At 38.5% G+C, this 24067-nt stretch overlaps 2 protein-coding genes across 2 annotated transcripts in view; one reads left to right on the top strand and one right to left on the bottom strand.

Annotated features, from left to right (window-relative positions):
- The window catches only part of LOC119658384 (E3 ubiquitin-protein ligase highwire), a 171442-nt gene that overhangs the window by 53182 nt on the left and 94193 nt on the right, over positions 1-24067 (bottom strand). The gene's annotated exons all lie outside the window — the stretch shown is intronic.
- Positions 1-24067, top strand: part of LOC119658385 — a 61116-nt gene that overhangs the window by 5197 nt on the left and 31852 nt on the right. Inside the window, exon 2 of the mRNA XM_038065751.1 lies at positions 13079-14171. Coding sequence (XP_037921679.1) covers positions 13836-14171 — 336 coding nt within the window. The 5' untranslated portion in view covers positions 13079-13835. The remainder of the gene's footprint in view (positions 1-13078; positions 14172-24067) is intronic.

Here is a 24067-nt window from a genome sequence, read left to right on the forward strand (position 1 = left end):
TTATCAGAATTCTACTATGTATATGTATCTCCGGGTGATTAAAATGAAATCCTATGTAAATTCCGTTAAATAAGCACCCAAACTTTGTAATTTAAAACTTAGCAAGTTGATCGCACTGTCGACCAGAAGAGTAACCAAAAATCCTCTCTTCCGCTTCATCGTCCCTCAAAAATTTCTTTCCTAGAAGCTCTTTTTTCATTTCCGGGAATGAATAACAATCGCTGGAAGCTAAATTTGGACTGCATGGAGGGTAATTCAGTTTTCCAAAACGTAATTTTTAAACGGGAGCCATCGCAACATGCACAGGATGCTCAGGCGCGGTATTATCCAAAATCAAATCAAAAATTCCTTGTGGATTCCGACAAACTGTAGCAATGGGTTTTCCGACGACTGGGGTAGCTTGAACTTCTTCTAGGGTGGTGGCCTCCTTCATTTGCCACTACATGAAGTTTTCTTAAGACTCAGATTAATAATAAAGAAAACATGTTTCATCTCCAGTAACGAGTTGGTTCAAAATGCTCCTTTGTTCTTGCTACAGAAGTTCAAAATTTCAGCATGAAACTCAACCTTGTTTCTGATATAATGCGAGCATTTTTGGCAGGTCTTAAACATGACAAGATAATCATGATAATATTGTCTGCGATGACAGTCTTTACGCGACGCCCCGGCCTGAAAAATGTTATGCTTCCTGCAAACTAACGCTTTCGCCTCCGTTACCTTTTTATCCAATTTCTTCAAATTAACAAAATTTGTTTCACTCAAAATCCTCTATTTCACAAACTAATAATCCGACAGCTAACAAATTTGTACGCGAGTTTTTCGAAGGTTAGGATTAATTAAAAATCATATGGTTTAATACCCACCTGGCACAGCATCAAGAAAAATATGAAATACATATCAACAGTTAACCACTATAACCTGTATTAGAAAGTAATCCACAGATTGTACTTGAATTGAATTGATTGAACTTTATAGTAGCATATTAAAGAAGCACAAAATCGGAAACTAAACACTTCAGCAATGATAACACTGAGGCTTTCCTTCTAGTATGCTTGCAGTCCAAACGCAGATGCACACTTTATAGTAACAGAATTGAGCACCTGACATTCTATCCAAGTAGAAAGCACAAATTACCTGTTTTAATAATAGCAATATTTACATCAAACTTTGGACCAATATAATCGTCAAAGGCTTTTGGTTCATAAGTTTTATTTATTTCTTTAAGCAATATGATCACCTTTGTGGCTTTAGCCATTCGAGAACCTATTCGCCATCAATGCTTTCTGTCTCCGCTTTTGCGTCCAGTACAGCTCTAACTTCATTATCAACAAGTTTATTGTACTCATTTGCTAGAATGTCCTGTCATGTAGGACGCACTTTTGCCCACAACTCTTCCGCACTTCAAGTTTCTCCAGTCACTGACCTATTTAGAAGCTTCCGCAGGTATTCTGGGGGGTTAAGTTCTGGAGACTGTAGGGCCCACTCAAGAATTGTAATATCATTATTTTTCAACCACTCTTTTGTTGATTTGACAGTATGTTTAGGATCATTGTATTGTTGGAAGACAATGCCCGAAGCATTCACATGAAGCATTTCTGCAGATGCCGAAAGTTCGGTACTCAAATTATCAATGTACGCATTAGGAATTCCTCCAAAGCCTGTAATCGTCATACAACCCCACACATTTGTTGGTTTTATATGCCGTGGCTGCAATTTATAGGGGCGTGGTCTTTTGAATATGGGGAGCGAAGGAAAACTTCCAATCCCTGCATTTCCGCCACCGTGACTTTTGGTGTGCATGATCTATTCTTTGACCAACTTTGGCATAATTGGTTACAGTAGATCTGCGCTGTGATCGATGATCCACGTTTCAAGAATGTATAGTGGATCATCCCCGCGCTGTACCACCAAACACTCATCTTCAATTTTGTCTGGTGTATAGCGCGTTTTCCTGAGTGTTTCGGTGCTTCATCTATATTCAACCACTCCATCGAATGTTTACGATTATCGTAAAGGATTCATTTCTCGTGACAAGTCACTATCCGATGTTCGTGACAGCAACGTTAAGCAAGCCTTAAGGCGCCGTTGCCTTTGGTTTTCATTGGTCTCGTGCGGGACTCATTTGTTGATGGTTGATTGTGATCAAGTATTGTTGGTTTGATATCACCAAATTCAAACGCTAATTTGAGCGCACTTTGAGATGGGTCCGACTCTACTGTGACCTTTAGTTCATCTTTGTCGACTTTCTTTTCGAGATGACCAACTGTCAATTTGGTAGAAACAAGAGAGCCAAATACGTAATATAATTCGTTTTGAGAATGAAGGGGGTCCTAAGTCCGCATCAACTTAATGCAGGACCGGACCAATTGAGGAGCAACTTACTCCTTCTTTTCTGGTCCACGGACCCCTCGCTTAGGGCTTGCACCCAAACTTTTTTAAAAAAAAAGTCAAGCGACGGTAAGAAACCGTAAAGCCGTCGTCGCTTGACTTTTTTTTTACGTAATATAATGTTTGGGCAGTTTGAGCCGCCAATGTGCCTCGTAGGAACTCATGTTTAAAAATGATGCCTATTTCCGATTTTTCCAGTTTTCACAAATAAATTTTTAAACTTTTTCATTTTTCACAAACTTGGAACTTCAACACAAAAAAAGCATGACGAAATTCCAAGCTGTTGACAAGTTTTCAGTTGTGAAAATTGCTGGATTTGCCAGCGTCGCATTTCATCCTGAAATATTTTCAGTGATTTCAGCCATACATTTGTATACAGATATAACTTCACATTCGGCAAAAGCGTGATCGGTTTTGAGAATAACTAAATGTATCTTAAATTTAATGTTTCTGGAATGAAGAGGTTTCTCGATAAATATCAAAAATGCGGTCATTACTCAGTTTATTCCTTTAGATATTGGGATGGGCCGGACTTCTCAAGGCTTAAATTTTATATAGAAGTATCATTTCCTTTTTTGCCAAATTTTCGAAAGAAAAGTTCCTGAGAACCCGACTTGTTAGACTTCATGATTACCTACTCTCTTATTTGAAATAATAAAAAACTTGTTTCTTTTTCGTTGGTGTAGATATTGCAAAAGCCGATATTTCGGGAATCACTTGTTCCCTTCATCAGTGCTAACAAGTCACAATAATTAATCGTTTGAAACACTGCATAAGTACTATTCTCTTATGTTCCCAATGGTATCAAAAGTGAAGCTATTTTCGAAAGGTACTAATTGAGACTTCCCATTTTATACTCCGCATGACCATAATTAGAGGAAAAAGGAAACATCCAAATGTATATAACTCAACAACGTACCCCTGTGCGAAGGGTTCCATAGATATATGATAATTATCGCAACAGCCGGTATTCCGTCTAGTAAGGAACTCCAGACATCCCAGCTAAGCGGCGATATTCGTAAAGACTATCTGGTGCTCTGGTCAACGCCATCGCTCCATCTGAGGCAGGATCTGCCACATCTTCTTTTTCTACCATAAATATTGCTAGATTTTCCGGGCTGGATCACCCTCACTCATACGGTTTAGGTGACCTGCTCACCGCAGTCGATTCAACCGGATTTTATCCATAACTAGACCAGTCGTAGTATTGCTTTTATATTTCGCCGTTATATGAGCTACAGAATCGGAACTGTCTTCCCGTAGAAATTCAAGCGCGGACGCGGGTAAAAGTTCGCAATTTTACTTGCTAAGAACGTTAAGTCCTCAAGGAATATTACTTGCCAAAAACCCAAGTTTTCGACTTGACTGATCCTATGGTAAAACATTTCGAGCGGAACAGTTTTTGTTATCTAAAATACCGTGCGCGGATGTCGATGTCATAGTTGTTATCGGTTGTAATTTTCGATCTTAGATCAACGATTTCAAAGTTGTATTCTCCTATCTTTAATGTTTTCCATTGGACAGTAAGATTTGGTGTTATTGTTTTTGTTATTGGTGCTGCTTTCATGTATTTCATCTTGCCTTCATTAGTGTGTACCCCAAGATCTCACGCCGATCGCCGCCAGCTCGATCTGGATGAAGGCATTTTGCACATAACGGGTTATTCTTTCCATCATGCTAATATTGTCAACATAGACTAGTAGTTGGGGGACATGAAGATGATAATCCCTCTCGCATTCACCTGATGCGAATCCCTTTCTCCTATCTGTATATGTTACCAGGTTATCCAGTTTTTCTTCCAATGAAAGAGTGGACAACTTCCGCATTGACCATCCGAAGGAGAGTTTAATGAGAAATTTATATGACGAAATATTCTGTTCACTAAAATAATGTGAACACCACGGGATTTTACTCAAACTTCTGTTTTGATGTTTGCCAGAAATATATTACTTTTTGCTCTGTCTTATATTTATAACAACAATTTTATCGATTTTTGGACCAACCTCGCTCAAAATTGCAAAGTTTGTGATCGTGTACTCATTTCAGCACCTTTTTCATGTACACTTCTCTGCTCATTCGATTCTTGATGAGCTCGAAGCAATAGAAGGGGCTACCAAAAGTCGCTGAGAACTAATAGAATGATCTAAGAAGTAATTTGAGCTACACTGCACTGCACATTAACCTAGTAGATTAAAATTTAAAACTAAATTTTCTTGGAGAAATTCAGGAGAACCAATGTCTTTGTCGACTTGATATACATAATTTCATAACTACATTTTGGATGGATATGTGCGGAATATCATTCTCAACTAAGTGGCTATAAATATCTGTCGCCTCTCTACATTTCAGATATAATTAATCGGTACTTAGAGTGTTAACTTCATACAGACTTTGGAATGTTACTTCTTGAGTCTATAATAATTATATACATAATTTTTATAGCCATAGTGCATATATTCAGATAGCATGATGTAGAATTTCCACACCCTCAAGGTTATTCTCATGTGGTCATTTTTACGAGTGTGCGATGCTAGGTTTTCATCTTGGCGCCTTGCGTTTCATATCTCGTCTCATACAAAGAAATAGTCCAAGTTGTTTTACTATTCTGTAATAATAAACCAAAGCTGTTTGTTGGAATTGCAAATTAGATGCATTAATGCCTTTGAAAAACAATGAACTGCGGAGCTCTTATGTATATTAAAAATATATACTATTCCCAACAGCCACTTCATTTTTGCATAATTTCTGGTTGAGAGTTAAATAGTAGTCTCGCTATCTTTACATGCGTTCATAGAGTATTATAGTATCGTAAAATAAAAAATTTCTTATCTTTTTACGACAGCGCTGCCTGTGAACTCTACTGATTCGCTCATAAAACGATAATGAATCATTTGATGGCGCTCAATGTCGTCTCCTGACTTCCGTTCCGTACATTTTCGGTCTTCTTTAATTTGGAAACAATAGCATAACGTTATAATTGAATTCCAACCATCCAGAATGAATTGTTCCCAAATTATTACGTACGTGTACGTATTACACAATGAAAAAACCTAACAAATTATTAAAATGCAATATGATGAACATGTGGTGAAAATTATCTCTTTCTTTACAAATGAATGAAAGAGTAACAGTTTAGTGTAAAAGTATTGTAGGGTTCTAGATATAATTTCCGCTTTCCGCCGACGTCTTCTTTTTTGTTCAACGATAAATATTTGCAATTAACCACTAATTGGCTATTCAATAGGTCGCCTTTGTATTGTGATGTTTTGCTCGATTAGTCGCAAAGTACGTTTAAATGGAAAACTACAGTGCAGAAAAAACATGACATAATTTTCCTTGATTAGTTGATTTTCTTGGATAACGTTGAGAAATGATCAATCTTTGAATGGGAAGACATGAAAATATAGTTCTAACATTCGGGGCTTTTTGGCTGACTTGAAAAATTGGTTGGTTTGTTTTTAGAATTGGTTGGTAAGTAGTAGATACAAAATGAAGCAAATGAGATACCTTTTATCAGTTTAACCATAAACGTAAAAAGTTTTAACTGATGGTATACCATATAATGATATTTCACGAACACCGGAAGTATCAAATCTTTCGTATTCTAATCAAAAGCAACTGTAATCACAACCTAAAAAATCTCCTAATTACTTAATTTTTAAGGCTTTTGGTGAAATCAAACCTTAATGAAACCGGTTCAATGTCTGTTTGTCTGTCTGTCGTCTGTCACATGAGATATATTTCGAAACGGCTGGAGCTATCGTCACGAAAGTTGGTGAGAATATGTGATATGTAAATCGCTACACGTGCATCGTTTTGGCTTTAAGGGGGGCTCCCTATACATGCAAAAGGTGGGGTATTAAATGAAAGGGTTAAATTAATACTTTTTGCAAATAATTTTATTTCTGGTATTGGATGAAACGGAGGAGAATGAGGACTCAAGATGTATGTCCCAAAAAGTGGAACAGGTCTCGCTCTGAGAACATATTTGAAAAAAATCGGTGATGCATCTATACAAAATCGAGTCCTCAAAATACATCCCATTGCGATATCTACTCAAATAAAGTTTATAATAGCATGTTACTATATTCTAGAAGTACGAAACTTGGCATCAGTATAAGTGATCTGGGTTCCATGTGAAATCATTGTACTGCAAGACACGTGTGACGTCATCATCGTATAAAGTGAATCATGTCCCACGCCATCTACTGGCGGCCCGCACTAATTTGAGTTGCAGCTCGCTCTGCTCCGCTTTTCAATATGCTCAGGACCACTAATCCCTAATCCCTAAAAAGTAGTTGTAATAGTTGAATCTTTGCCATTTTTTGTGAACTTCGTGCATTCTACAATGTGTATGACGTCATCATAACATATCAAGTCGTGAATACCAAAACGACGTGAGTTTATACTTATGTCATTTGTATATGAATATCAATTACTCCTAATAGACGTATGTGTATGTAGGTATATAGTATATGCGTGCTAATGAAGATTGCAGGTAGTGTCTAATTCAGATAGATAGATTTGTACATTAAACATATGTATGTACATGTGTTTAATGTATGCTTTTGTGCACGAAGTAAATCGGAAATATGGATAAGATCAATTTAGATACGTGCATATATATGTACAATATTCGGAAATAGGTAGTTTGTTTGCTTAGGGTGAGGATAATAGGTGTGGCTGTAATATGTACGTGTCAGGTGTCATGTTGTTTGGAAAAATATGAAGGGTTATGTTAGCTTTGTAGCTGAAGTTTCTTACATAAGATGAACACAAAACCTTTATACACAAGCGCGAGCTTCCGGTATTCCGACTGTTCATTCAGTAATTATGAATTAATCAATTAACTAAGTACATCGCATTGTACCCTATTTTAATGCATACTAGTTGTTCTATTCAGTGGTTTGTCGTATATTACATGCCGTCGAGATTTGAATATTTCTTCCATCCGGGAATTATGTTAAATATTTTTTTTATTCAATTGTTGGAGAAAAAATGTCGAGTGGGATTTCTTGTTGAAAAACTGAGTCACCTGACTTTCACATGCTAAAATAGGCATGTGTGTTAGCAAAAGGGTATTGCAAAAATCAGAAGAAATGATAATCTGACAGTACAGTACGCATAACCTTTTTAGTGTGGAAGAAAAAAAAGGGTAGAAAAGGACGAATTTGGAACTCATTTGCAACATTTTATAAGTTACCTTCAACAGATCTTGTTTCTTAAGAAAAATCCCCAAAATATAATATAATAATATACAGAACGTTTTTTCAACGTCTCACTACAAAGTTGACTTTGACTCATGCACCTCTGTCTACTGTCAAACCTGAAAGTAATAAAGCCGGTTCAAATACCTAGGATTAGTATTGCCAGCCAAATAGGAGATTGCACCATGAAATTATCCGCTGTATCAACGTAATCTAGAACTGGCACTTTTTCGATGCATCAGTGAGCAAATCTAAAATGTACCGTATCTAGTTCGTGCTATCTCGCAAAGGCTGTTGTGCTAGGTTAGCGGCATAGCTCTATATACTCGCTAGCCAGGATCGGCCTGAACACTTAAGTTGATGGAAAACTACCTAAAGTCCGATCAAATAGCCATGGCTTGATACGATAGACCTTTCAACTACAGCCGGACCAACCAAACCAACGGATCGCAGTGGCGATCCCGTTCCAGACAAGTGGACCTCGCTACCGACGTGAAGTCTAAGGAAGAAGAAGATAACGAAGCACAATCCTCTTTCCTGTTGATCAATGTTAGATTTCTTTTTGCAATTGTTTGCTTCAATTGTCTCCGGATGGCTCAAGTCGTTAGGTTCAAATCTCGCTGGAGGCAGAGGAATATGTTATCGTGACTGGATGTCGGATATCAGTCGACTCAGCTGTGAATGAGTGCCTGCGTCATTCCTGCCCTCAAGGAGGTGTGCTGTCACCACTTCTGGGGAGTATGCTGATCAGCTCACTACTATGGGAACTCCAAAATCTGCCAATACACGTTCAAGCTTATGCGGATGATGCGGCTGTGCTGGCTGTTGGTCGAGATCTCGAAATGATGTGTAGAAATGCACAACGCGCCGTTGATTTGATTGACAGTTGGTTTCTCAGGCATGGAATTTCGAAAATCCAAATAAAACCACAAGTGTATTATTTACAAAAAGGAGGAAACTGAATGATCTTTGCCTTCCAGAGATAAGGGATACAACCCTTCAATTCTCCGAAGAAGTGAAATATCTGGGAGTTATCCTAGACAAGAAGCTTTTTTGGAACAAACACGGTGAGGTAAAGATGAAACGAACTCTCACATCTTATGGGCTGTGTAGGCGGACCTTTGCGTCGACATGAGGTAGTAATTTGGATATATGTTGCTATCATTACGCTGCTTATGCATCCGTAGTGCGGTGAGTTAAAGTGAAACAGAAGAGTTTTCGCTGTAAACTAGTCACACTGCACAGAACTGTGTGTTTATTTATCACCGGTGCCATGAACACCACATCCGGCACAGCTCTGAATGCATTACTCACTTTGCATCCCTTGTATTAGTTTATTCAGATCACTACAATGAGAGCAACTCATAGACTAATTCGATTAGATCTATGGGAAATCAATGGACGTGGGGGGTACAAAGCATTGGAAGAGTCATTGGGAGAATTGAATCGAGTTTTCGCAATGCCTTCGGATTCTCAGATTCCTATACATCTGTTTGGTAGAAGATATGATGTTATCTTGAAACGGAGAGAAAACTGGGACAAACCAGAAGAATGCGTGTCAGGATATACTGACGTCTTCTACACCGATGACTCAAAGACAGAAAATGGTTCTGGAGCAGGAGTTTACCTCTAGAATAAAAACGAGAAGTGGGCTTTTCCTTTGGGACGATGCATAACGGTCTTTCAGGCTGAAGTGTATGCGATCCTAAGGGCAGCAACCTGGATAATTGCAATTTGTAGCGATAGTCAAGCTGTATTGAGGGCGTTGAATAATACTTTGATCACCTCAAAAATCGTTCAGAAATGTAGAAACCGATTCAATTCTGTTTAAAGATTCAAATCGGGGGATTTACTCTAGGTACCTTGTCATTGTGGTGTAGAAGAAAATGAAACCTCGGATGCCTTAGCAAAAGAGAATTCAACTTTCCCCATGCCTGGAGCGGAACCAAAAATTGTGGTGTCGGTAGCTTTGGCTGATGCTGCTATCAAAAACTGGAGACAAGCTTCGCATAATGACAGATGACGAAGCCTTAATGCTGCTAGATAGACCAAATTCTTCCTGTCAGATCCAAACAAGCATAGAAATATGTTCTGTCGAAAAGCAGGAAGACTTGCAGAAGTATTGTGGGCATTCTGACTGGCCATAATTCACTAGCTGGGCATATTTCAGAATAGGAATTATCCAAGATGATACGTTACCATACTGTAATGAGAAAGCGGAATCCACGGAACGCATTAGACATCAGATTTTTGGTGCTGATGTGCTCTAACTGCAGTGGATAGCATCACATCCACAAACGGAAATCCTGCGATACATAAACGAATCCGGGATATTCCGTTAGATGACGGAATCGAGTACAATGTACCACTAAGGTCTGAGTGCTCAGAGGCCAGAGGCCACCTCAAACACACACATACACATTCCATTTGAACCATAATTCGATTATAGACACTAGATGCATTAACTTTTTTGGGTTAGTGGATAAGGCCCACAAATATCCATCTTTTTTTTTAACCAGGTTTCCCCAAATTGCTTGAAATTATTTTGTAGGCAACCTGTTTTAACTTTTTTATCGGTATCATGACTATTTTTCCACGATTTCATCGATTTTTTCAATAATAGGTCGACCAGAGTTAGGTGTATCTTCACAATACATATTTACAGAGCATAAGGGATGAATATCTTGCCAGTAGCTTTCAATAAGGTATCGATAGAGCATCCTGATCAGTCAACCATCAAACAAAAAGTCGGAAATCGGAAGCTAGATACTTCAAGTATGAAAGATTTTATAGATTTTTTTTTTGTGAAAACGTTTTTGTAAAAAGTTCGTAGCGTATATGCATTAAGCCAGAATATTCAGTTTACGGTTATATTGACAGTAAACAATGACTTAAAACAGGGGTTGCAAGTGCTGTGTTACAATCAATGTAAATTATGGTACTTCAAAGACAAGCAAATAAAAGAAGGCCCGAAGGAGGTGATACTATAATCCTAGGCCAAATATAGAAGGATTAAAAACACAGATAAGCATCTTCAATGCAAGTTTCTTATGTCAATAACAAGAATAACAGCTCAAATCAGTTCTTAATAACAATAGTTACTACGAAACGAGAAGAAGGTGCCCTCTTAACACGATTATGGTCAATTAACTGCTGGAAAAACTTATTTCTATTAGCTTAAAAGTTTAAGGATATGCAGCTGATATCCTAAATAATCGTTAGAGGTTGGTATGATATCTCTGTTTCACTATATCAAATATGCCAAAGGCACACTGGTTGAGGGTGTAAAGCGTCAGGCTCCCAATTTCGATGCTTTGAGTTTAAATCGTAGTAACCATGGGTATCTGTGTTCGTCTTGTGTTTGTCTCGCTGCTGTGAGCTTATTACTTGCACAGCGTTAAGTGTGATAATAATGAAACTGAAGCACAATCTGACTATGTGGATGCCCTATACTCTACTAAGGAGTGAACAGGAAACACACTAAATATTCCAAACATCTCATTTTTCCTGACAAATCTAGAGTGAAGAATATATTAAAGTAGTATCATGAAGGCCATTTAATAACAAACAATGTTACCAAATTAACCCTGGAAAAATATTGAAATTGAATCTACCAAGATAAATTAGGACAATGACCTAGCACGATATATGTAATCCTTGCAAAACAAGGCTCTGGGATTGGATGCAAGGTGAAATAAAAGCAAGGGACTTAAATTAACTTTTAAAGTTAGCTTCAAAGCAGTACATTGTTACGTCAGGACAACCATTGAGACTTATTTAACGGATGCAGGGATTATCGGTTTCGCGGTTGAGTTAGCCATGGTTGTAATTGCCACTGAAGGCGAAGTAAAAGAAAAACGGGCACACTCTTTATCATCCATCGACAATGAGTTCATCTTGAAATCTATGATTAAGGATTAAGATGCAGCCACAGGCTGGTCGCGCCGATCGATTCTGTTATATTATGTGTATACAAGCGAACTACGCTAAGAGTGGAATAATGTTATGAATATGGCCATACAACTTGACAATATGATCGATGAGATGCTAAAATCAGAGGAAAACTTAACCGCAGCAAAAGCCATTGTGACTTTCAGTCATGGTAGAAAACAAGTTCCAAAAAATAGAGTGGGCCTGCTAAACGAAGTACCTGGTAATCGCTCAAATTTAATCGCAAACACGTAATGGGTACGAATTATATTCAAGTGAAATACGTCCTAAGTCCAGACCAAACCAGGCCTGCTCCCAGGGCAGAGGTGAGGCAGCGTCTGATGAGTTGCCTCTGCCCTGGACGAAACCGTCAGTCAACCTCTTCGGTTTTTTTTAAAACTTGAATGTGTAACCCAAAAAAGAGGAGTCCGCGGACTACAAAAGAGGAAGTAAGTTGCTTCCCAAGTGATTCGGTCCGCCACCCAGTGGGTGCGGACTCAGGACTCCCAGCATCCTCAACAAAAGATGGTAATAATTCCTTCGATCGTTCCTGCCTAAACCGAAGTTTATCTATTTGTCGTTACTGGATTAACTAAGGAATAGGGAGAGGTGGGTACCACTGCATCGTCTCCATTTTTCGCAACCTTTACACAAATTGAATTTGCTAGGTAAAGATACATTTAAAAATATGATTAAAAAATGCGTACTTTAATACTAATGGCGATATATTTATTTTGTTCTTCTTTCTTCGGTCTTCTTCTACATTCCCACGTAAATTATAACCAGTAATTTCCAACTCTCCTACCGTTTTTGGCGGCTTTTCTATTTTCAAATTGGGTTTAATCACTCGCGGTATTGGCGTTTGCGTTTGATTATCGCGAATTTTTACATATGTATGAGTGGAGATATGATAGTGCTGACCAATCCTCTGTTCCACTTCCCTCACTCACCTGCTGACAGTGGATGAAATTATTTATATTAGTCTAGCACAGAAAGACTATATACAGGACACTCAACTCCCAGCGCAAAATTTTATGGTGACGGAAAATCGTTGCACATCTTCGATTGGAGTTACAGGACAAAAGCTTCGCGCATAAGGGCTAGTGTTAATGCGTGTATGGGGCCACTGCATTGGTGTGCGCCCACGCAGGATATGCCTGTGGGAATTTGACCGGTCGGTATTTTCTTGGATCCCATAAGTGTAATCCATAATGTTCTTGACTTTTTTTATTTTGTAATGTGAAAGAATCTATTCGCAACTATCTTTAACTTGGCAACCTCAATATACAGATTATTCAGTTTTTCATGCATATCGCCAAACTGCAATAGATTCTCAAATGGATTTCTTTGGAAACTTGTCACAGTTCTTGTCATAAATGTAGTCAGGCATAAGCCATTTCATTGATAAGAAAAGCCCAAATGATTAGGTTTGTGAGCATTACTCATCCTCTTGAATATGTCAGTCACATATGTAAACGATAACTTTCTTTGTTATAAAACAAAGCCCTTCATGAAAACTCTGCTAGTCTAATTTTTCCTTATCCTCATTTCAGATTGTCACGTTGCCGAAGATCACGGGCTTGTTTGCAGAAGTCAATGAGATTTCGAATGAAGATAACAAATCCCGAGTAGCAATACCAGCCAAATAAACAGTGTACCAACAACTTCCTTCATCGGAAAAGATAAATCATTTAAAAAGATAATTAGATTCTAGCCATTGGCATTGTGTGTGGGAATGCATTGAGGGCACAATTCGTACGTTGCGGGCACATGGCGCACCGCTTTGTTTCCATCAACGTTTTCTGGTCGTACCACGTTCGTTTCGTTCGGTAGCCATTAGTGAATGCACTTGCGGCTGCGTAAATGCGTGAAAACCTAGGGTGTGCATCTTCGAGACGGCGAATAGTATGTGACCACAACAGGGCCTTTGCCCTTAGAGTGCACACGTTGTGAGCGGCCGCAGGCAGCAGTCAGTGGGTTAGAATTTTAATTTTGTTGTGTTTTGTTAGCCCCGGAATAGTGTGCTATGTTCGACTTTACGGGAAAAGTGCCTAGAAAATGTGAGTAAATCATGAAAAAGAGGAAGAAATTCCGAAAAGTGATTTGAATTTCAAATGAATTCCAATTTAAAAGTAGTAAAATAAAACAAGTGTATTTATTGCTGTAAAAGAATAAAAATGCTGGTGGTGTAGAAGAAGTAATCGGAATTCCCTAAAATGTGAAAATAATTCTAAGACCGGGGAAGAAGTGAGCGCTCAGTAGTAATAAGATTTATCTAACAGTTTTATAGTGAAATAGTATGGATTAGATATGGCACTCCTGTACCATAATCTGTACAATGCTCGGTTTCCCGCAACTATTTTTGTGCTGCTTACCGTCTTGGGTACACTTCACGCAAATACTGCAGGAGCGGGACATTACTCATCGTCGCCAGTCTATGCCCATTTTGGATATAGCAATTCATCTTCAGCGGCGTCAACTGGTTCCTCCCAGCTAGATACAAGTGCGAAAGATGTCAGCAACACATCTTTGTTTGTATTACATCGTCAGAAACGCACGGATAAGGAGGATTTGTGTGAAAGCAAGTGCAAATGTGAGCAAAGGCCATATTTCCTAGCCGTCGAATGCGACTTAAACCGACCTCAGGTGAGTCTATTTTCAAGGTTGGCTATATTAAAATATGACGTTTTGCGTTAACTATGGAGTGCCCAATATTAACTTTAGTGCAACATTATAATCACTGAATCAGCGGTTTTGAGGTCATACTTTGCGGTTATCACAAATTTTGTTTGTGTCGATTTTTTGGTGGATAAAGTCTTCTTTGGAAGAGTTATATCATATTTGATGATTGCAAACTCATATCATTGTAGATATTATATTATTGTAGGAGTGTTTTTTCTATGCAGAATATGATAAGCTGATAATGATCATCTTTCTAGAGCATATCAAGAAGATATAAATACATGTTTTAGGTAAATTAAATGCATGAAATTTTATCATTGTTATCTGAATGTGATTTTATAGCGAATTAAAAGTTGCATGTTAGTTTTTGACTATGAACCCTATAAAATAAAAAACATATTTTTTGGTAATGACTCGATAACTTGGATAATTTTTCCTTTTACTCACATTGTGGATTGATCAAGAAACTTAATTACTCATCGTTCAAAATTAGTACCTAGATCATCTTGCAAGAACTGAAGTTGCATCGATTTTCGAACAAGTTTAATTTTTCTGCCACATACATATCTTCGCCAATACTTTCCGAACATCCCGATTGCCAGATTTGGTTGTGCCATAGGAGTAAATATTGTGGCGATTGAGGTGCAATGAATGTAAACATCTCATCAACTGGTGGATTTACCAGTTTCAAAGTAGGCGCACGCACATGATCAAAGATATTGAGAGTAGCTATGGTAAATTTTTGAAGTAGTAGGAATAGCATATATGTATGTATTTATGAGGTCAAATTTTATTTTTATGCCGATGACTGCACTAGTATTTTGAAAGGGATGAAGTTTCGTTATTCTAATCAATGAATAATTTGGTCTTAACAATTGACTATTGTCAATCTTCTTAAACGATGGTTGAAAAATGTTCTCGATTTTTCAGTAAAGTACATCGTAATTAGCATTTGAATAGGTACATTGTGAACACCATTTAAATCGTATTATTTGGATGTTGGCGATAAATGTACTCCACAACGACCAACTTTAGACTTACGACCGCATACTAGCCTACCAGTGAGAATCGAAGAGCACGGGATCCCTCTTCAACAGCACATTAAAGTCCTTTGCAGACTATTTCGTACTCATACATGAAACAATATTTATGAACTGTATAAAACTCAAATTTTAATAATTAAGAGAAGATAAGGAAATACAAAAAAACACTATTCGGCAGAAAAGAAATATCATTCAACGCAATCAAATTAGAGAGAGAGAGAAGAGGTAAATACGAAGGGACTAAATGGAGTGTATAGAGATTTAACCTCAGTAAAATTTAAAACGGATCATCAATTTATTAGCTTCTCAGGATGCAATTATATATAGCACTGATGAAGGTATCGCGCATACGATTCCCAGAAATTTGGCTATTAATGTCAAAGTCATAGCAGTTCAAACTTATCAATATCGTGCGAATTTACTGCATGTTAAGACATGCAAATAAAGTGTTGACGTCATAGTTAATAAGAATAATTGACATTCGAATGAAATATTAAAATCCCAGTCATGTAAAAATTTACTTCTCCCCGGCCCCTTTTAAGGTTTCGTGTAAAGCAAAGCCTTATTAAAATCGATTTAATGCCTATCTGTCTGTCACATCTGATTTGCTCGGAAACGGCTGAAACTATTGTCACAAAATTTGGTGAGAAGGTGTGGTCTGTGAGTCCCTTTACATATGTAGAGATCAAGGGGGGGGGGGGTGTGTGATCACAATGAAAGGGACAATCAGTACTTTTCCGAACTGGTCCTATTTTTGAAGTTGGATGAAATGTAGGGGAGTGAGGGCTTAAAATGTGAGCCCCAAAAAGTGAAACAGGCCTCGTTCCAGAACCTATCCAACCGAAAAATTTGAAAAAAGTCACAATAATGCATCTATATGAAATCTATTTCTCAAAATAAATCGCATTCCGATATCTTCCTAAATAAAGTAAATAATATGGCCATATTTGTATCTAGTATGCCAATGAAATTTGCGGGTTGTTTCAAATTAAGATGAATATGTACAGTAGCTGTCATAAATAAGCAAACAAACCCATGTCTGGAATTCAGATTCATATTTTTCAAGTGTTCTTTTTAGAAATATACAAGCCAGGAAACCGGAAGCTGGGCGCTTCAGGTATGAAAGGTTTTGTTTGCTTCTCCTGTGAACATATTTGAGTGTAGAACTATCCAATTTGTACGTAGCCCGTTAAGAATATGCATTTAGCATGTCAGATTTAGTACTTCGGGTTGTAAATTTACACGGTAAAGACAACTTTGAGCTACTGTAATTTTGCTACTAATAGTATGATTTTGATCAAACTTGGAGATAATATGCTTCATATAATCAATGATCAAAGGGGGGATACTACTACCAACTTTTATAACTCTGAGATAAACTTAAGGGGGGTTTTACTCAATTTTCCCAAAAATATGGTAATATACTATTATTAACTTAATTTGAACAGATATCGATATGGAGAGTATCTTGAGGCCTGGGCACCAGGTAGAGGCAGCTTCATGATTTTTTTTCAGATTTTTCGGTTGGTTAGTTTCTGAGAATGGGTCCGTTAAAGAAATCATCACTTTCCACCCCTCCCACTTCCCGCCTTCCTACCAAACCTCAAAACTAAGACCGACCTCAAAAAGTGCTAATCGATACCTTTCATTTGATACCCCACATAATTATATTCGGTGGAACAAATTTTTACAGTCCCCTTTTACATGTATGGGGACGCCCCTAAATCTCAACGTAGGAGGATATCACTCACTGCATGTCTGGGGGTCCATAGGTTCCACCTTCTCACCAAATTTCGTGTCAATCGGTATAGCGATTTCTGAGAAAAGTGCCTGTGACAGATAGACAGACAGACAGACATTGAACCGATTTTAATAAGGTTTTGTTTTGCAAACAAAACCTTAAAAAGTAGCAGACTAGCAAGTTGAAAATACAATCTTTCAATAATCAAATTGAGAACATAAAATTTAATTCAAAATAAACGACTCCCTTATAAAGGGGGTTACAATAGGAAAAAGAAAAATTTTATGCGTCATAAATAAGTAAAAAAAAATTGAAGGTCCACAATAGTCGTCATTATTTTCCAACATCCTTCCCCGTCGACTTGATAAGGATAGCATGTCTTTTCCACATCTCTGGAGAAAAAGTAGACCAAACCTCCAAAATTAAATCCTTCAATGAAGCCACATTTCAGGGACCCCTCTCACTTGTGTTTGATTTTAGCCACGCCCATCCATTGTTGATGAGCGGTAAATCAAGGCTTTGAAATAGCCACTCCAAAATGATGAAATTCATTTCAGATATTTATTCTGAAACAATTTGAATCTTATTATTATCCACTATTATCCAGTTGCAGAATAAAATCTACACCGATTAGAGGCTTCCCTTCCGGCACTATAACATTTTTCATCAAATTAAGATAAATTTGAGAATTTACCTTGCCTTCTAGTACGACTATTTTGCCCACTCCATTGGCACTAATACGTCCCCAAACTATCAAGCCCTTATCATCAGACTTAAAGGTAAGTTTTGTACATTTAAAGAACAACGCTTTATCATGTTTGCGTCAAATATGGCCACTACTATACTTCATGCTAATCATCGATTCGTCCTTCCAAAGTATCAAAAGCACTGGCCAAACAGAAAGAACAAGGATAGGAGAATACAACTTTGAGACCGTTGATAATTTCTCCTACCTAGGGTCGAAAATCACAACCGATAACAGTTACGATGAGGAAGTCCGCGCACGTTGTTGTCAGCCAACAGAGCCTATTTCAACTTACAAAAACTGTTCCGCTTGAAACGTTTCATCATAGGATCAAAACTCTTACTGTACAAGACAATGATCTTGCCAGTCCTCATGTATTCCTCGGAGACTTGGGTTCTTAGCAAGAAGAATTGTGAACTCTTGGTCGCGTTCCAGAGAAGAATCCTGCGAAGCATTTTTGGCCCCCTACATGAGGATGGACGATTCCGGAGCCTACATAACTACGAAATCTATGAGCGATACCATGATCGTCCGGTTGTGGATAAAATCCGGCTCAATAGGTTATGGTGGGCGGGTCACCTAATCCGTATGGATGAGGATGATCCCACCCGGAAAGTCTATAAGGTCAATATCTATGGTAGAAAAAGAAGTCGAGGCAGACCCTGTCTAAGATGGAGCGATGGCGTAGATCAGGACGCCAGACAGCTTTTAGGGATATCGAATTGGTGGACCTCGGCGCAAAACCGGGATTTGCGTTTTGGTTGTTGCGCCGTTGATGCTGATGATGAAAGTATTTTATCCCAATAGATTTATCACTATCTGCATAGAACTTCATTCGCTTTTGCAGATTTGTTTAATTTTTCACATAACTCGACCATGTTTTCCGTCTTCATGGGGCTTTCTGTGAATAGTGGATAAAGATGGTGCTGTTTTCCCTTCTGATACAAATTTATTTCGATTTTTTGGGGCAGAAAGCAGTAGATTCGTTGCTATGACCACTCTTTTTGAAAATAATTACGTAGGCGGAAAACATCTTTGCGATTGCTCGGATTTACCGGAACTATGAAAGATCTTTACATGTATTGTGGAAGTGTGGGTTAAGTGTGTGTGGAAGTTAGCAGTTAAGACTAAGCCCAAGTGGTGCACAAGCTTCTGCTACACATCGCTCCCATCTGTCTTTCAGACACCATGGGGAAAATATTAGAGAGGGTGAGTTGGAGGTCATTGGTAACTACTGTGAAGTGATGGTACTAGATGTCAGGAATGCCTTTATTTCGGCTCGCAGCGACTAGATTAAAAGCACCTTGGCTAAACTGTATATCCCTGGTTAGTTAACCTGTATATGCCGGTCCTGCACGCAACGCTATGAGTTGGAGGAGGGTGAATACGGCACACTGGCCAATCGCGCCGATGATGTGAGCCCGCATGTAACAGCATTGGGTAAGATACTGAATGTAAATCCGTGTCATTGTGGAAATATATATAAGTTAGCAGTCACCGGAGGATAATTATGAAAAACGCCGCTGAACGCAAGTTATAATAAGTCAGAGTTGACGCTTCTTTGCAAATTCAAGACTATGAATGTCGATATCACCGGAAAGTGGATATTCTCACATAATCTATGCATATATTACGTGCTAGGTACTAATGGGGCAAATACGCACTCAAATGTCTTTATATAAGAAATACACAAAACCTTTCATACATACCTGAAGCGTCCAGCTTCCGGTTTCCCGACTCGTTTATTGTTATTCCTAGATTTTTTTTCAAAATATATCATTTGTCCAAATAAATCAGATAATAAATATTATAAGTAGAATTTTGTAAGGTTGGTTTTAACAAGCAATTACTGGCCACTGAGTTGGAATATAATGCCTATGTAAGGATTGGAGTGAACCGCTTCGCAAATACGAGGATACCAAGGAACTCCAAGTCTTCTCAATCATATTAGCATTATTAAAATTGAGACTAAATCTTTCATAGGATAAATAAACGATGCTATTCACCGTCTTTCCGCAAAAATTACATATTCCTGGAGCGCTATTTAAATATATAATTGTCCACGTGTTTTTTTGTGGATTTGTTGTAAAAAGGGATTGTGTCTCAGCAATAATTTTCCGTATTTGGATAACTTCACCTCCAGGTACTCAACATCCAACCCAATACCGAATATTTAAGTAATATTTTATGCTTCTCCAGGCTTCATTTCGTGTAAAGGATATTGTGTATCTTTGTAGTTTCTCATAGTTCCTGACAGATAGTAACTACTGGTATCTTTCCTTGCATACAAGAACACACACATGAACACAAATGGTAAAATGATTCCCTAGGAGAGGCTGAGATTTTCTGCCATGTATCGCATCTGTGAGATAATTGTGATATTTTAGGGGCGTTCAGTTTTGATTATTTAGACGAGAGAGAGTTATTATTAGAATATGGATTATCTAGAGAAAAAAAATGCTATCGAACTTTACTGGGATGGTTTCAGGATTGAGTTATAAAGGGCCTAGGCGAATGTTGTTGATCAAATGTGTTATAATTTTTCAAGTTCAACTGCAAATAATGACTTGGAAAATCGTAACAGTGATGGTGCCGCTTACTACACGTTAATGATAACCCAATGGAAGTATCGAATATTAGCATACTATGTATTTACATTTGGGCAAAGAAAAGTGAACACTTGGTCAGTCGAAGGCGGAGATTGCTTTCTAGGAGAATCTAACATAATGTTGGCTTGCATGATATGTAATATTTGCCGAGAACGTTCCGTTCATCGCGTTTTTTCTAATACTCAGCACCTTGGAATAAATGCCTTGTTTATAATATTTCAGGCAGGCATTGTAATATTTTAGGTAGCATGTTCTATTTATTCAATAAATTGGATAAAATGACGGATGAGGCGCAATCGTTTTACTTTAAACTTAGCTTCCCATAGAGATTTTGTGTAACAATTTTTCATATTCATGTCTCTAACTATAGCATATATTTATTAACAAAACTAACATCGTAATAGCTTACATAATTTGCTATACGCATCTACCGTTTGATTTCTGATTCAGCACCATATGGGCCCAAGCAAATTAGCCATAAATTTCTTTCATTAGTCTGCCATATGGTTTCGATCCTGGGCGCTTAAGATGTTCATTCAATTTCGATTTGATTTATTTAGTCTAGCAAATAGATCTTGGGAGTGTAAATTATATATTGACATTGAAGAATCATGAATATGGTTTTGCGTGACATCTAGCATTCATACAAACCTTGCGTGTTCATTCCACAATCATTCCACACACGGGTACAAAAATAATTCGTAAATTGAGAAAACAATAAATTATCCAAAACTTTACTTCATTTGCAAGATGAAGATCAATGAAATTTTGTATGAAATATTAGGACAACGCAACAATTGTTCCTCTATTCCCTTGTTGGTCTACCATGTCACTTTCAATGCGAATAGCGTCTAGTTCGAACTATATTAAACCAAGCCACAAATTTTGCATCGAAAGGCAGAAGAAATGGGTAGACTGTGATAATAACAATAATCGTTCGCCCAACAATCCATATTGGATCAGGACCTTGAAGTGTGTTAGAGCACTTCATTCACGACCGTAACGGTACACTGTAGAAGGCAATGTGATCAGCATTGCTCTCTAATTTGACTCAGTCTCATCCAGTCACGATAACAAATCCCTCTGCCACCAGTGGGATTTGAACTTTCCACTACGACAGCCCAGCGCTCCAACCGCATGAGCCATCCAAACAAGGGTACAAGGAGAATTGCCTAGATATTTTAGGTTGAAGTCCGGAGGAGTGGTGGAAGGTATGAACTGTGAATACTTTCAAAAAGGGGGTTATACAATTTTTTCGCCAAATATAGTTATACGTGGTTATTAAATGTGTAGTGCCCGCGGCTATGTGGCATGTGAAGCATTTCACTCGCCTTGTCCAATGACAATGTGACGAGAAAATGCAGTCGCTACTATGCAGCATTTCTATGTTTTTTGTTACGTTACAATTTCCTAATCCTCTTCCCGACCTTCATTTATATGAAAAACAATTAAATTTAAATTACCCAATTTAATTTTCATTTTCAAAACCACGTACTTTTCCCCAAAATCTGAAAAACCATTTTCATTTAATTACTTCAAATTTTACCATAGCCATTTCATAATAATGCGAATGGTCTCTGATCTTGCATCCTTGCACATAAGCTTCCCCAGGGTGAATATTGTGCGTGTAAAGCCTGCCATCGAAGTTTCATCCGACGTGGCAATTACGCCTGAAGAGTCCGCATTTGACCGGCTGCCCTAACGTGGATGGGATGCAGTTAGTCCTTCAGTTTTAACTGTTCAGGCAGCCGGTGATCGAATGAAAAATGATTTGGCCAACCGGCCAGGCATGGATTGCGAGCGAGGGTTTCATGTTTATTTAGGCTGTGGACGAGGCTGTGAGTGAGAATTTTATGGGTAGCTTTATCGCTGGTGAACATTTTTGATAAATGCTCACACACAAAAATATTTCAAATTTTCGTGTCAAGTTCTTCCACGCCCAGAGTTGAACTAATGAATTAATTGCGGCTTGCTGGTACGTGGATAGTGCACTCAGTTCAACTGGCGGCCGGGTGGATTGTGGACTCTCCCGGCGTACCCAACAGGCCAAACTGATCGTGGATGGCAAGCTTAACGTGTTATCACTTATTTCTGGTTAGAACGTTCTTGTTGTTGTTGTTTCTAGCCGGGGGTTGTTGGTGTTTTTACAATGGGACAGACTTGACGTAATTTGGCTTTGTTACCGCCGTTCAAGGTTAGGGGACAGGTTTGTGGAAACAAAAGTTAGTGAGACCTGGACCCGCTGAGCAAGCCGAAATATTGGACATACTTGGGCAAGATCTAGCTGAATTACTATCCAGTTTGAAAACCCATTTGGATCATTTCGTTTAAGGGGGAAAGTAGCCAGCTAACAAGAATAATTTGATGCATTTCGAAACGTGTAGATAGATGTAAATGATTTAGTACTTGTTGTTTCTAATTGGAACTTCCTCTTGACGGTGACGGGATAAAAACGGCCAGCGGCGAAATAAGCGGAAAATGATCTTAATAAAACCAACATTAAACATGGATCCCGACCTTGTTAATACACTACACACATTCAGGAACATCAAACTAATTAAATAATTTGTGGTTACGTTTCGTTTGATTAACGTGAGCACTTGTCCAGTGGATCTAACCTGATGGTCTTCTAAAGACACGGATTGATTTTGTAACCACAATTTAGAATCCCACTGAGACAATCACAACGATACCAGTCGTTTGAGGCCCGAAGGTCTCCCTTCGCTTAAACGTAACCACAACCCCCATGAAACTCCCACTAGGGGGCCAACCCCAACAACCGAGCTGAACACACATACAAAAGGAATTCTCCCGAAGTATGTGAATTCAAGGGCTATCCCGGTTCCCATGATACCAGTAGACCCCTGGTAAGGTTTCGTGACCTACTACTACTTCAGATGAGTCCCCGTACAGATTCGAGTCTGATCGCCCTGATTAGGCCTTTGGAGCATTCACCTATTGCATCACGACCGGCAAACCAAAGTGATACAGCATCTCCCGGTGCCATCACTATGGAGCTTCTCCTCGGCCACTTGATTTTGGTTTGGCCGATAGGGTTTCCTCACCGTCACCTCTGAGCACCAATTAATTGTGGTGAATAGCATTAATAATAATCGTTGACACAACAATCCATATTGGATCAGAGCCTTGAAGTGTGTTAGAGCACTTCATTCAAGACCGTAACGGTACACTACAGTAAACTGTAGGAGGCAATGTGGTCAGCATTACGCTCGCCCGAGATTATTACCCTGATTTGACCCAGATACCCATTCACAGCTGAATCGATTGGTATCCGACGTCAAATCATGATACAAATCCCACTGCCGCCATCGAGATTTGAACCGCGACCTTCCGTACGACAGCCTTGTGCTCTAACCACTCAGCTACCCGGACACTTACCGTTACAATTGATCTATAAGGAAGAAACGGTAGTTTTGGGCGAAGGACCTCCACATGGAAAAGGTCGCTGGCCAAGCGAGTGTAAGCTACAAGTGTTTTACGCAGGGTGATGGCGACATAAGAGCAGGGGTGTTATTCAAAATTTCAAGGAACATTTGAGTGGATGTCCATCAGTCACGTAAAGCAAGGGAGGATCTTCTGGAATAGCAGATAGCACCAACCGCAAAGATACAGGAGGGATCTTGATTTTATGGACCGTATTACCAACTGAAAGTTAATAAAAAGGTAGTGGATTGCTTTACCTATACACGGTAATCAATATT

Source organism: Hermetia illucens, chromosome 5 (genome assembly GCF_905115235.1).
Source record: "Hermetia illucens chromosome 5, iHerIll2.2.curated.20191125, whole genome shotgun sequence".
NCBI classification, from domain to species: domain Eukaryota; kingdom Metazoa; phylum Arthropoda; class Insecta; order Diptera; family Stratiomyidae; genus Hermetia; species Hermetia illucens.